The 15171-nt window shown below is 40.2% G+C and overlaps 1 protein-coding gene across 2 annotated transcripts in view; it reads right to left on the bottom strand.

Moving 5' to 3' along the window:
• The window catches only part of LOC106825107 (zinc finger protein 234-like), a 44387-nt gene that overhangs the window by 16740 nt on the left and 12476 nt on the right, over positions 1-15171 (bottom strand). Inside the window, exon 4 of one of the 2 annotated variants that reach the window (XM_014831718.3) lies at positions 12424-14208. In XM_014831718.3, coding sequence (XP_014687204.3) covers positions 12424-14208 — 1785 coding nt within the window. Of the gene's footprint in view, positions 1-11943; positions 14209-15171 lie in introns of those variants that run through there. The other variant, XM_044758944.2, reaches the window with a different exon arrangement.

The following is a 15171-nucleotide window of genomic DNA, read 5'->3' as shown; positions in this document are numbered from 1 at the left end:
TAATAGATATGTATATCGACTATTCCATCCAAAAACAGCAGAATACACATTCTTCTCAAGTGCACATGGAACATTCTCAAGATAGACCATACAGTGGGAAAGAAGGCAAGCCTCAATAAATTTAAGAAGATTGAAATCATATCAAGCATCTTTTCTGATCACAATACTATGAAACTAGAAATCAAATAAAAGAAAAAAACTGGGAAAGTGACAAATAAGTGGAGACTAAACAACATGCTACTGAACAACCAATAGATCAGTGAAGAAATTAAAAGATAAATTTAAAAATATCTGGAGACAAACTAAAATGAAAATACATCATATCAACTCATATAGGATGCAGCAAAAGTGGTCCTAAGAGGGAAATTCATAAAAACACAGGCCCACCTTAAGAAAAAAGAAAAATTCAAATAAGTAATCTTAAGCTACACCTAACAGAACTAGAAAAAGAAGAACAAACCAAGCCCAAACTCAGCAGAAGGTGGGAAATAAGAAAAATTAGAGCAGAAATAAATGAAATTGAAACAAAAAAGACTATAGAAAGGATCAATGAAACCAAGAGCTGGTTTTTTGAGAAGATAAACAAAATTGACAAAACCTTAGCCAGACTCACTAAGAAAGACGGAGAGAAGGCTCAAATAAATAAACTTAGAAATGAAAGAGGAGAAATTACAATGGATACCACAGAAATAAAAAGAATTATAAGGTAATACTATGAAAAACAATATGCCAACAAATTGGACAATCTAGAAGAAATGGATAAATTCTTAGGACTCATACAACCTCCCAAAACTGAATCAAGAAGAAATAGAGAATCTGAATAGACCAATCACAAGTAAAGAGACTGAAACATTCATCAAAAACCTCCCCCAACATAAAAGTTCAGGACCAGATGGCTTCTCTGGAGAATTCTACCAAACAGTCAAAGAAGATTTAATACCTATCCATCTCAAACTATTCCAAAAAATTGAAGAAGATGGAGCACCTCCTAACTTATTCCACAAGGCTAACATGACCCTGATCCCAAAGCAGACAAGGACAACACAAAGAAGGAAAATTACAGGCCAATATCGCTGATGAACATAGATGCAAAACTCCTCAACAAAATATTGTCAAACCAAATACAGCAATACATTAAAAGGATCATACACCACGATCAAGTGGGATTTATACTAGGGATGCAGGGATAATTCGACATCCACAAATCAATCGACGTGATACACCACATTAACAAAATGGGGAATAAAAACCACATTATCATCTCAATAGATGCCAAGAAAGCATGTGACAAGATTCAACATCCATTTATGATAAAAAAAAAACTCTCAATAAGATTGATATAGAAGGAAAGTGCCTCAACATAATAAAGGCCATATATGACAAACCCACAGCCAACATCATACTTAACAGGGAAAAATTGAAAGCCATCCCTCTGAGAACAGGAACGAGACAAGGGTGTCCACTCCCACCACTCTTATTCAACACAGTACTGGAGGTTTTGGCCAGAGAAATTAGGCAAGAAAAAGAAGTAAAAGGGATCCCAATTGGAAAGGAAGAAGTGAAACTCTCACTATTTGCAGATGACATGATTCTGTATATAGAAAACCCTGAAGAATCCACCAGAAAACTATCAGAAATAATCAATAAGTACAGCAAAGTTGCAGGGTACAAGGTCAACTTACAAAAATCAGTTGCATTTCTATACTCTAATAAGGAACTAACAGAAAGAGAACTCAAGAATACAATTCCATTCACAATCACAACAAAAAGAATAAAATATCTAGGCATAAATTTAATCAAGGAGGTGAAAGACCTATGCAATGAAAATTATATGACGTTATTGAAAGAAATTGATGATGACATAAAGAAATGGAATGATATTCCATGCACATGGATTGGAAGAACAAACATGGTTAAAATGTCCATACTACCTAAAGCAATCTACAGATTCAACACAATCCCAATCAGAATCCCAATGACATTCTTCACAGAAATAGAGCAAAGAATCCTAAACTTCATGTGGGGCAACAAAAGATCCCAAATAGCTTAAGCAATCTTGAGAAAAAAGAACAAAGCTGGAGGCATCACAATCCCTGACTTAAAAATATACTACAGGGGCTGGCCCCGTGGCCAAGTGGTTAAGTTCGCACGCTCCTCTGCAGGCGGCCCAGTGTTTCGTTGGTTCGAATCCTGGGCGCAGACATGGCACTGCTCGTCGGACCATGCTGGGGCGGCGTCCCACGTGCCACAACTAGAAGGACCCAAAACGAAGAATATACAACTATGTACCGGGGGGCTTTGGGGAGAAAAATGAAAAAATAAAAAAAAAACTTTAAAAATAATATACTACAGTGTTACAGTAATCAAAATAGCATAGTACTAGTACCAAAACAGACACACGGATCAATGGAACCGCATTGAAAGCCCAGAAATAAAACCACACGTCTGTGGACAGTTAATCTTTGTCAAAGCCAAGAACATACAATGGAGAAAGAAAAGTCTCTTCAATAAACGGTGTTGGGAAAACTGGGCAGCCACATGCAAAAGAAAGTAGACCATTATCTTTTACCATATACAAAAATTAACTCAAAATGGATTAGACTTGAAGGTAAGACGTGAAACCATAAATCTCCTAGGAGAAAATATGGTCAGTACCCTGTTTGACACCAGTCTTAGAAGCATCTTTTTGAATACCACATCTACTCGGGCAAGGGAAGCAAGCAAACAAACAAAGCAAATGGGACTTTGTCACACTAAAGAGTTTCTGCGAGGCAAAGGAAAACGGGAACTAAACGAAAAGACAACCCACCAACTGGGAGAAAATATTTGGAATCATATATCCGACAAGGGGTTAATCTCCAAAATGTATAAAGAATTCATACAACTCAACAACAAAAAATGAACAACCCGATCAAAAAATGGGCAGAGGATATGAGCAGACATTTTTCCAGAGAAGATATACAGGTAGGCCAAGAGGCACATGAAAAGATGTTCAACATCATGAATCATTAGGGAAATGCAAATCAAAACTACAATGAGAGATCACCTCACATCTGTTAGAATGGCTATAATCACCAAGACAAAAAATAACAAATGGTGGAGAGCAGGTGGAGAAAAGGGAACCCTCATACACTGCTGCTGGGAACGCAAACTGGTGCAGCCACTATGGGAAACAGTATAGAGATTTCTCAAAACATTAAAAATGGAAATAACATATGACCCAGATATCCTACCCTTGGGTATTTATCTAAAGAACTTGAAATCAACAATTCAAAGAGATTTATGCATCTCTATGTTCATTGCATAAGTGTTCACAATAGCCAAGATGTAGAAGCAACATAAGTGGCCAAAACCTGATGAATGGATAAAGAAGATGCGGTATATATATATACACAATGGAATACTACTCAGCCATAAAAAGGGCAAAATTGTCCCATTTGCAACAACATGGATAGACCTTGAATTATGTTAAGTGAAATAAGCCAGACAGAGAAAGAAAAACACCACATGATTTCACTCAGATGTGGAAGATAAACGAACACATGGACAAAGAGAACAGATTAGTGGTTCCCAGAGGGGAAAGGGGTTGGAGGAAGGGCATAAGGGGTAAAGGGGCACATATATATGGTGACTGACAAATAATAATGTATAACTGAAATTTCACAGTGTTATAAACTGTTATGACCTCAATTAAAAAAAAAGACAGGCACCCCAAGACAAACATGGACAAAAGACTTAAGTAAACAATTCAGAAAAGGGGATGTCAAAGTACCCAATACTCATAAAAAGGTACTAAACTCCATCACTCATAAAAGGAATTCAAATTAAATTGTTATGAGATACCAGCACATTCCAATCAGAAAGGCTAAAATTTAAAAGATTGAAAAAACAAAGGTTGGTAAAGACGCCAACACTTGCATATCACCAGTGGGAGTATAAATTGGTATAACCACTTCGGAATACTGTTTGGAAGTATCTACTAAAATTGAACATATACCCTATAACCCTTTGGTTCCACCCATAGAAATATTCCTCATAAATGTATCATACATACATTAATGTTTCAGATTGTTCATATCGGCACTAATTGTGATAGCCAAGAACTGAAAATTACCCAATACACATCAACAATAGAATGAACAAATAGATTGAGGTATGTTTATACACTGCAATAATGGAGGTGAATCAAAGTCATCCACTCCTAACAATATGGAGGAATGTCATGGACACAATGTTGAGGGAATGAAGCCAGACTAAATAGTACATAATTTATGACTCCATTTATACGAAGTACAAAACAGGCTAAATGAATCTATGCCATTATACGTAGCTACCATAGGGAAAGGGAGCTTACTAGAAGGAGCCAAGAGGGGTGTTTCTAGGGTGTTGGGTTTGTCCTGGTCCTCCAAGAAGTGGACACCAAGATGCTAAGACTTTAATGCACAAATATTTTATTAGGCGGAACATTTGAGAGAAAATGGCAGGGAGCTCTGGGGGGCTGGCAGAGCCATCGGATCATAGCACAAGTCCGACTCTGAGTACAGGAGATTTGGAACGAAGATTAGGTGAATCACCCTAGACTGCTTGTAACCTAAGTAAAATTCTCCAGAGCTGTCAGGGAGTCCTTTAAAAAATGTCATTGGACAGAGGCATCCTGGCCTCCAAGGACAGGCCTGCCTTGGGATGCCTGTTGTGTTGACTAGGAGCAATCGTGGCGAGATTGGCCTCCGTGCGAACACGGTGATGGATTGTAGAGCCCAGCAGCTGGGGTCTTTGGTCAGTTATGCTCCCTGCAGTCAGATAATTGTGGAGCAGACAATTGCCTCTCAAGTTGGGTTTATCTGATGTTTCCTCATGACTAGATTTGGCTGTGTATTTCTGTAATGATACTTAAGCGACATTATGTCCTTCTCAGGACATCATATCAGGAGGCCTAAAATTTTGGTTTGTTCTCCTATCAATCATGTGAACCTCTTGGCTTAAGTGCTGTTCCCCAGATTTCTCCATGACACACCTACTATATTTCCTTTTGTCATTAATAATACTTTGTGAAGAGATATTTTGGGCTATGTAGCATCCATCCTTTTCCTCATTAACTTTCAACCAATATTTTTATAATTCATTTATATTCTTGACAGAATCAACTATTACTAAGATGCTTATAAATAGCGATTTTAAAATTACATCATTACTTCTATATTTATGGCTTGGCATTCTACTATAAGGGAGAGTCCCTTCCTTTCTCCCGCACTGCTTTGCACCCTCCCTCCTTCCTTCCTTCTCTCCTTCCCTCCCTCTCTCCCTTTCTCTTTTCTTTTCTATTCATATACCATTATGATAATTATTTACCTTTATGGCCAAATTGCTCAGATTTGCTGAGCGTGAGTCTCTTCAAGCTGGATCTTTTTACACGTCACCACTCTTTCCTACTTTCTGGCACAGCAAATTTTTTCTCGGATCAGTTTTTACTTTCCCTGCTCTAGCTCTGGAACCAGCCATTTCTTTAAGGAGCCATGATAACTTTGATTGTAGAATGGAATTTACAAACCAATATCTGGGTGCTAGGTGTGCTTACTGTTACTGGGGATCATTGGTTCTAGGCCCATTAAGAGGCCAGAGCTAGAAAGTAGATGATGAGGATATACATACTTATATACACCACATATGTGTGTCTGTGTGCATGTGTGTGTGTATCCATACACTTCTATATCTACTTCTGTAAATACCTGTCTATATGTATTTTTAAAATCCATGAGTTAGGAGAGGTACCATGTTAATGAAGGTGGTTTTCCTAGGGTGAGTCTCACCCTTGCCCCTCCTGATATGCTGACCCGTGCAATTTCCGCAAATCTGAGAAACTTGACTGCACAATTTGTGGTAATGGGGGACTGCATTCACACTATCCCCTGATTTAAAAAAGAAAGAAAAATCATGGGGTCATCATGACATCTCCAATTCAAATCCACTTCCACAGGGTTTATTCCATCCTTCCTCATTTACATATTGGTAACTATTGCCTAGCAATGATAAATTTACTTATTTGCTCCATCTTAGAATATACAGAAGGTAGATTCAGAATTTATTTTTTTTTAAGATTTTATTTTTTTCCTTTTTCTTCCCAAAGCCCCCCAGTACTTAGTTGTATATTCTTCGTTGTGGGTCCTTCTAGTTGTGGCATGTGGGATGCTGTCTCAGCGTGGCTTGATGAGCAGTGCCATGTCTGCGCCCAGGATTCGAACCAATGAAACACTGGGCCACCTGCAGCAGAGCGCACGAACTTAACCCCTCGGCCATGGGGCCAGCCCCTCAGAATTTCTAACTTATACCTCCGGGAAAAAGGAAATCTACTCACTAATAGTTCATATTTATTTAGAGTTCTTTCTGTCTTTAACCTGAGAACATATAGTCCAAATGCCATGATCCAAAGTTTGTTAAGTAGTTCTTTTTGTTTCTCTGTCTTGTGTAATTATGCTATTCACTTGTTTGGCTTATTTGTTTCTGTTTTCAAGTTTTTTTCTTATGTTTTTTATTTATTCCTTTTTTGAGTTTGTGAAACATGAACATGATTCTAAAAGAACCATATAAAGGCAGGATCAGAGAAATATATCGGGGGCCATTTTAATCCCTGCAGATGGAGGAGGCAGCGCAGTCTGGCGATGGATCTTGTAGGATCTGACGTCCGTTGGGCACACCTGAGATTAAGTCAAGCTCCGCCATTTGTTAGCTTTCTGATCTCAGGCAACTTACTTCATCTCTTGAAGCCTCCATTTAAAAAAATCAAAATAGGGAGAAAAGTAGCATGACTTTAGAGAGATGAAGATTAATTGCATGTTGGAAACACAGCCCAATGCCTCTACATAATTATTACTTGATAAAATGTTCATAATATTAGCATCTAAAACATATTTTTAATCAAACTACAATAGGGAAGATGAAGGCTCAAGATGGAGCACACTACAAATGTACGAAGCAGAAACGTTAATAAAAACACTTTGATTTAAAGTGTGTTACCAAATTCACAGGCCCAAAGGTGGGGTGAGAAGATCGACTCTTTACCTTGTGTCCTATGTGAGTGTAAATCACCCACCATAAATGAGGCAGCACCATTCCGGCAGCCCAATATAATGTGATCCTGCCAAAGAAATATTGTGCCAGCACCAGGACATATCTGCTCACCAGGCTTCCCTCTTGGAGCTGACACTGGCCACAGGGCCTTGGGAAAACATGGGCATCATCCTGGAGTTTCTTGGGGCATTGGGTCAACCGAACACATTGGGTAGAAGTCAAAGACATCCCTAGATAAACAGGAATGGGGCACACAAGTGTCCAGGCACACTTGGGTGGGGCACACACCTGGACAGCATTGCTGATTGCAACCAGCCACAGGTACTGCAGGGGGATTTCAAAAACTTTGAGGAAGAAACTGCAAATTGTGGGGACCCTTGAGGCACAGGACCTGGAGCAGGGGCCCCACTTGCCTCGACCTAAGGGTAGTACTCCTCTCTCCTCCTCCCATTGCCAACTTCACCCCATCATCTTGCAAAGTGCCTGCAATGACCACCTTTGTTCATTTGTTATTGAGCCCTAGTCTTAGTGTTTCCATTCCCCGGATGGAGACTGCTAATATCAGGGCATGAACACCTCAGTGAGACTGACACCACCAAAACTGCACTCCAAAAGCAGTGGGCATACGTCACAGCAATTCTACTGTTAAGAATATTCCCAAGAGAACTGGAAACACACGTCTACACAAAAACTTATACAAAAGAGTTCACAGCAGCACTATTCAAATAGTCAAAAGTGGAAACAACCTGATGTTGATCAACTGATAAACATAATGTGGTATATCCATACACTGCCATATTTTTCAGTAATATGAAGGAATGAAGTCCTGATTCATGCTACAACACAGATGAATCCTGAAGACACTATGCCAAGTGAAAGAAGCCAGACACGAGATTACATGTGGGACAATTCCATTTATATGAGATGTGCAGAATACAATCCATAGGCAAATCCATAGGAGATAGAAAGTAGATTAATGGTTCCCAGGGGTTGGGGGTGGGAGGGTGGAGTTGGGAATGAGGAGTGACTGCTAATGTGTAGGGGGATTCTTTTCAGGCAAATGAAAGAGCTCTAGGGCTAAATAGTGGTGATCATTGCACAACATTGTGAATCTTTTCAAACATGAAGAAATGGTAATACGTGATACTCCCCCTATAAGTGTTAAAATGTAGCTGTATTAGATTAGTCAAGGTTCTTCTGAGACACAAAATCAGCAGAATACACAAACACACACAAAAAACCAGGAACTGGCGGGGCTGGCCCCGTGGCCGAGCGGTTAAGTTCGCGCGCTCCGCTGCAGGCGGCCCAGTGTTTCGTTGGTTCGAGTCCTGGGCGCGGACATGGCACTGCTCATCAAGCCACGCTGAGGCAGCGTCCCACATGCCACAACTAGAAGGACCCACAACGAAGAATATACAACTATGTACCTGGGGGCTTTGGGGAGAAAAAGGAAAAAATAAAATCTTTAAAAAAAAAAAAAAAAAACCAGGAACTGGCTCATGCAATTACAGATGCTGAGATGTCCCATCATCTACTGTCTGCAAACTGGAGACCCAGGAAAGCTGGTGGCATAATTCAGACCAAGTCCCAAGTGAAAACTAGGGGAGCTGATGGTTTAAATTCCAGTATAAGGGCCAGAGAAGAAGAGATGGCCCCACTGAAGCAGGCTGGCAGGAAAAGAAAAGGGGCAAATGCCTCTTTCCTCTGTCTTTTTGTTCTATTCAGGTCCTCAACGGATCAGATGATGCCCACCCACATTAGGGAGGACAATCTACTCTAGAGTTCACTGATTCAAATGCTAACCTGATCTGGAAACACCCTCACAGGCACACCTAGAAATAAGGTTTAATATGGGCACCCCTTGGCAAGTCGACAGGTAAAATTAACCATCACATCAGCCAAGCTTAGGGCTAACAAAGGGAAATGGCCAGGGGCCAGGATGAACAGGAAAGTCAAGTCCATGGTGAAAAGTGCAAGCTGAAACAGAATGGCCCCACAAAGGCTTGGGGAACTAGATAGAGAGCTGGGGAATTAATCTTCACTATGGAGGAGATCCAAGCTTAGAGGCCCCAGGCACTTCGGGACAAGAACTACATACTACAAATAAGACAGCTCTTTTCTCTTGACTGTGAACAAAGAACAACAAACAAAAAACCACATAGCTCACAGGCGCCTTGGTTCTCCTGTGACCAACATGGAGCTCGGGTCCCCCAGGAGGGTGGATGTAAGCCACACCTGTCTTCTTATCAGGTTGTGAGGACAACAAATCATTTTGGTTTCACTTACTGAGTTTTCTGTTGCAAATTTCCTTGCTTTGAGGAAAGAGGACCTAATATGGTAAATTATGACAGCAAAATAAAAAGAAATAAAACGAAAATGGAGGCACTGGACTTCTGATGTCATGTGTAGAGGACTTTCACACAGACCTGAGACCACTCTCCTTAGAAAGGCCTGCTTGCAAGGCTGGCTCTTGATTGGCATCCAGGTACTTGGGTTGCAGGATTCCTAGCATTCCCTGGTAAGAGCAGCTCACGGTGACTAAGCTATGTGTACAACGTGGCTTATGCTCAATACCTATTTTCCTTCTGAGAGTTTCTAATTTTGGTACACACTAGGCAGAGAGTGCCTACATGATGAGCCTCCAATAAAAACTTAGAGCACTGCGGCTGCAACAGGCCTTTCTGGTAGACTTTTCACATGTGTTATTACAGTTCAATGCCGAAGGAGTTTCATACATCGTGATTCCATAGGAAGAGGGCTCTTGGAAGCTTACACCGCATCTCCTCCAGAACTCATCCTAGGTTCATTTCCTCTTTGCTCATTTTACTTGCTATCCTTTCACTGTTAACAGATCAGTCATATGACTAGTGTCTTGTGAGTACTCCTAGCAAAGGACAGAATGTAGAGGTAGTTTTAGGGAATAATACACCACACAAATTGAGACAGCATGCACTTTAATAAGTACTTAGCACCCTGTGAAGATACGGCCCAGACAATCAGTTGTGGAACCCTGTCTTCCCAATTAGATATAATTTGCTGGGTAAAGTCCTTTAATGAACGACACTGAAAATATCACCATCATGTCTGATATGGAATGGCATCCAAACCTGCTCTTTATCCTACTGGTTCCACATCCAGAGGGCGCACTGCTATTACGCTGTTCTTTCCTCATGCATGCCTTTTCAACCTTTTTTGATACCTCCACAATGTATGGAGACCCATTTTGTTCCCAGCTCCAGGATTTGCCCTCCACGTGTTGTGGATTTATACTCAAAGCACAGCATGCATAAATTACAAAGATACAACCGTCCAAACTCATCGGTTTATGTGGGTATGCAAAACCATCAGAGAATTTTTTGTTTGTGAAATTGGCTTCCAGAGTTCATTCCTTCATTTGGAGCTTATATGTCATGTCACCATATAGAACACTCATTCATGAGGTCTTACCTGCAAGGGATAATTATTTAGTACTTTTTCAAATTCTATTGTAATAATTTACTGCTTTGGTAATATTCAATGTCCAATGACAAACTGAACATAACTTATGAAATTATAAAACGGAAAAATACCAAGAAATACTTCTTGCCAAGGAAAATCACTACGGAAGAGCATCCCTTCACATGCTATGAGTGCACACATTCACACGAGTGCACACACACACACACAAAGATTTGTTTGTTTGTTTTTTGAGGAAGACTAGCCCTGATAAACATCTGCTGCCAATCCTCTTTTTGCTGAGGAAGACTGGCCCTGAGCTAACATCCATGCCCATCTTCCTCTACTTTCTATGTGGGACGCCTACCACAGAACTGCTTTTGCCAAGTGGTGTCATGTCCGCACCCGGGATCCAAACCAGCAAACCCTGGGCTACTGAGAAGCGGAACGTGTATACTTAACTGCTCCACCACTGGGCCGGCCCCAGATTTATGTTTGATTACACTATGGAGACTACTACCTATGATCTCTCAAAGTCTGTATTATGTATTTCTCCTGTCATCACAGATATCTGCCATAATTTTAACGGCTTCAGGTTAATATAAGAATATATCAAAACTCAAATTCCCACAGATATACACTTATGTCCACTTAAATTCAGTGACAACATCAATGTGGTCCTCATCTTTTTGGTATTTTAATCTAATAATCGCAACTTGCAATTATACGATTTCCACATCAAAGACATGTACAACCCATATTCTGATATATACTCCTTCCCCAAATCCATGCTTTACTGCTCCCAATAGGGAAAAGCATATAAATGTCAGAGTTGCCTCAATAATACATTTGACAAAATTATCAAATTCCCACAAGTTTTTTGAGTATTTGTTTTATGAGTGTGGGGGAAGAATACGGCATAGCCCCTACTGGAGAAGTTTTGTTAAAAGAAATGCTAAAAGTAATTAGGAGGCAAACATTTCAAAAGTCAGGATGGAAATGCAGAGAATTAGAAATCAATAATAAATTCGAAGTCCACTAAGAAAATTTTTGGCATTGATACCTACTAGTGACACTTTCAAAGTGTTACAGTAAACTCAGCCTTAACAGTGATAAACAAAAAGTCAAATGTGTAATGTGCAAGGCATCTGTTGTTGTAAAGTTAATAAATTCTTTTCAGTCTGTACTGTCAGAAAAATCTTAAGATAGCTCAACTGATACTGTACACAACCCTAGGGGGACTAGACAGGGCCCCAAATAATAAGAACCCAACTTGAGAAGACAGGCTGTGGGGAGGACAGGAGCCAAGTGAAATAGGGTAATACCACATTAATATTGCACACCATAATATCGAGTGGTTTTCTGCATTTCAACAAATGTTCATTTCCCTGAATTAATTTTATTTTGCAAACTTCCTCCTCTGGATACAATTTACATATACTGTACCTTTGTCATTTTGGTTTATTGAACAAATGAGCAGAGCACACCAACAAGTGCTGGTCAACGTTGAGGGTGTGTAGATTCAGCAGCAAAGTCCTGCCCTCATGGAGCTTACATTCTAGTGGACGTCAATTCTGGCACACTCATCATTACACACTTGTTAAAGCCAGACCAAACTCTTTTCCTTCCTAAGTACTATCTCCTATGTGACCTGTGACAAATGCCAAAGTTCCAAATGAAACCTTAATGGCACCACTTACTAGGGATTTCCCGTGTGGTCTGGTGAAAACTGAGACATGCTCATTTACTGCTTAAACACCAACTACACCAGAACAAATCTTTTCTCTCCTATGAGACTTCATGATTGTAAGAATTCAGGCTGCACACTTTTTAAAACATATCATTTTGTAGAACTTCTTTCCTCTGACAATTCTTTAATGTTCTTACCACTCTTGTCACTTCCATAAAATGTATCCCCAGCATGAGTTTTGTGATGACTTACGAGATTTGATCTCCAACTGAAGCTCTTACCACACATTTCACACTTGTACGGTTTCTCCCCTGTGTGAACTCGCCTATGATACTGCAGTTGTGAAGACCGACTGAAGACTTTCCCACACACATCACACTTGTACGGTTTCTCTCCAGTGTGGACACTCTGGTGCAGCTGAAGACTTGAGGCCTGGCTGAAGTGCTTCCCACACTCCCCACACTTATATGGCTTCTCCCCTGTGTGCACCCTCTGATGCATGTCAAGGTTCAAGATCCACTTGAAGCCCTTCCCACACTCCTCACATTTGTACGGCTTTTCTCCAGTGTGGACTTTCTGATGAGCTTGAAGGTGGGAACTCCGACTGAAGCTCTTTCCACACTCTTCACACTTGAACGGTTTCTCTCCACTGTGGACTCTCTGATGGGTCAGAAGATGTGAGGCCTGACTGAACACCTTCCCACACTCCTCACAATTATATGGTTTCTCTCCTGTGTGGATTCGGCAATGAATTTTAAGATCTGCTCTCCGGCTGAACCCCTTCCCACACTCTTCACATTTGTAGGGCTTCTCTCCAGTGTGGATCAGCTGGTGAATCTGAAGTCGGGAACTCTGATTGAAGCCCTGTCCACACTCCTCACACTTATAAGGTTTCTCTACACTGTGGGCCTTCAGATGGATTTTAAGATACGAACTCTGACGGAAGCCCTTCCCACATACCTCACATTTATAGGGCTTCTCTCCTGTGTGGACCACCAGATGAACTTGATAATGGATTTTCATCCTGAAGCTTTTCCCACATTCCTCACATTTGTACGGTTTCTCTCCTGTGTGGACTCCCTGATGGGCTTGAAAACTTGAACTGTAAATGAAGCCCTTATCACACACTTTACATACATATGGTTTCTCTCCGGTGTGGATTCTCCGATGGGCCTGAAATTGTGAAGGCTGAATAAAGCACTTACCACATTCCTCGCATTTATAAGGTTTCTCTCCTGTGTGGACCCTCTGATGGATATGAAGATTTGAGCTACAAGTGAAACACTTCCCACAGTCTTCACATTTGTACGGTTTTTCTCCTGTGTGGACCATGCAATGACTATTAAGTGCTGATCTGCGACGGAAATTCTTACCACATATATCGCATTTGAATGGTTTCTCCCCAGTGTGGATTCTCTGATGTTCCTGAAGATGTGAAGCGTGAATGAAGGCCTTCCCACACTCCTCACAACTATAAGGTTTCTCTCCTGAGTGTAGTTTGCAATGAACAGTAAGTGTTGGTCTGCGACTGAAGCCTTTCCCACATTGCTCACATTTGAATGGTTTCTCTATGGTGTGGACTTTCTGATGAGTTTGCAGACGTGAGCTCTGACTGAATTCCTTGCCACACTCACCACACTTATAGCGTTTCTCTCCCATGTGAACTCTCTGATGAATACGAAGTGCTGAGCTATAGCAGAAGCTTTTTCCACACTCACTACATGTATGAGACTTCTCTCCTGAGTGTATCTGTTGATGAAGATCAAAGTTGGAGACATCACTGAAGGTTTCTGCACATTCATTACACTGGTGAGGTTTCTGGCCTGTCTGAGTCATACATAGTCCTGCCCCAAGCTGGCCAGGTGAATAACCTTGTTTGGGGAACTGAGGACTCTTTACCATGGAGTCTTGACACTCAGTTAAGTCACTTGCAATTTGTTGCCCAATCTGCCAGCAGGAAAGCTCTTCATGTGGTCCTGCTTCTGAGACAGTCTCCACCTTACTTTGGATCTTGCCTCCTGTAAGGACAGAAAATGCAGAGATGTGAACAACTGAAGGTTTTGTTCAGTGTTTTCAAGATTTCACATTTAGGAGAGAGCATGGGACCTAAATGAAGCCAGTTTGCCTTTTCCATTGTGTACCACATTCTCTGGTTTGCATGCCCATGGAAACCAAGAGGTGGTCCAGTTGGCTCCTGTCCACTAAGCATGAGACCCATTAGTCCACTAAGCTCCTATGTGAGGTACAAGTTAGAAGTCAAAGACTTAATTTTAAAAATTGACAATATGATTCAAACTGTTAACATATGGACATGTCTACTCAATTTCAAAGTCAGTAGAGAATCCTGGATAGTAAGTTATGTAGATAATAAACGATACAGCTACAAAAATCATGTACGTAATAAAACATGAGTCAACTAGAATTTTAAGAAATAACATGATCGAAACTTTTTATTTTGGGTTCGTGTTACATATTCTAATAACAAATACCTTGAACTATTTATATCCATATATTTAAAGTGCTCCTGCACAATGGAAATTCCACACAACATGTACACCTAATCTTATTTTCTGTGTGGACAGACATTAAATGAGTTGGCAACTATTACAAACTTTTGATCACAATATAATTGAAGTTTAGAAATGTGTTTTCTAAAAGATTTACCATTAGGGATATTCCAAAATTTCTACATTTATATAAAGATAACTAAACATTTGGAGATTACTTTTTCAATAAAGTTTTCAACTAAAGTTTAAAAAATTCTTCTCTTAAAACTCATCAAGAAAACAAATAACCCAATTTAAAAATGGGCCAAAGACCTTAACAGATACCTCATCAAAGATATATAGATGGCAAATAAGCATATAAAAAGATGTTCCACATCATATATCATCAGGGAAATGCAAATTAAAACAACAATGAAATACCACAACACATCTATTAGAATGGCCAAAATCCAGAACACTGACAACAGCAAATGC

Source organism: Equus asinus, chromosome 26 (genome assembly GCF_041296235.1).
Source record: "Equus asinus isolate D_3611 breed Donkey chromosome 26, EquAss-T2T_v2, whole genome shotgun sequence".
NCBI lineage: Eukaryota > Metazoa > Chordata > Mammalia > Perissodactyla > Equidae > Equus > Equus asinus.
Note: the sequence above shows the minus strand (reverse complement) of the source record. Positions and strands in the feature narration are given on the sequence as shown.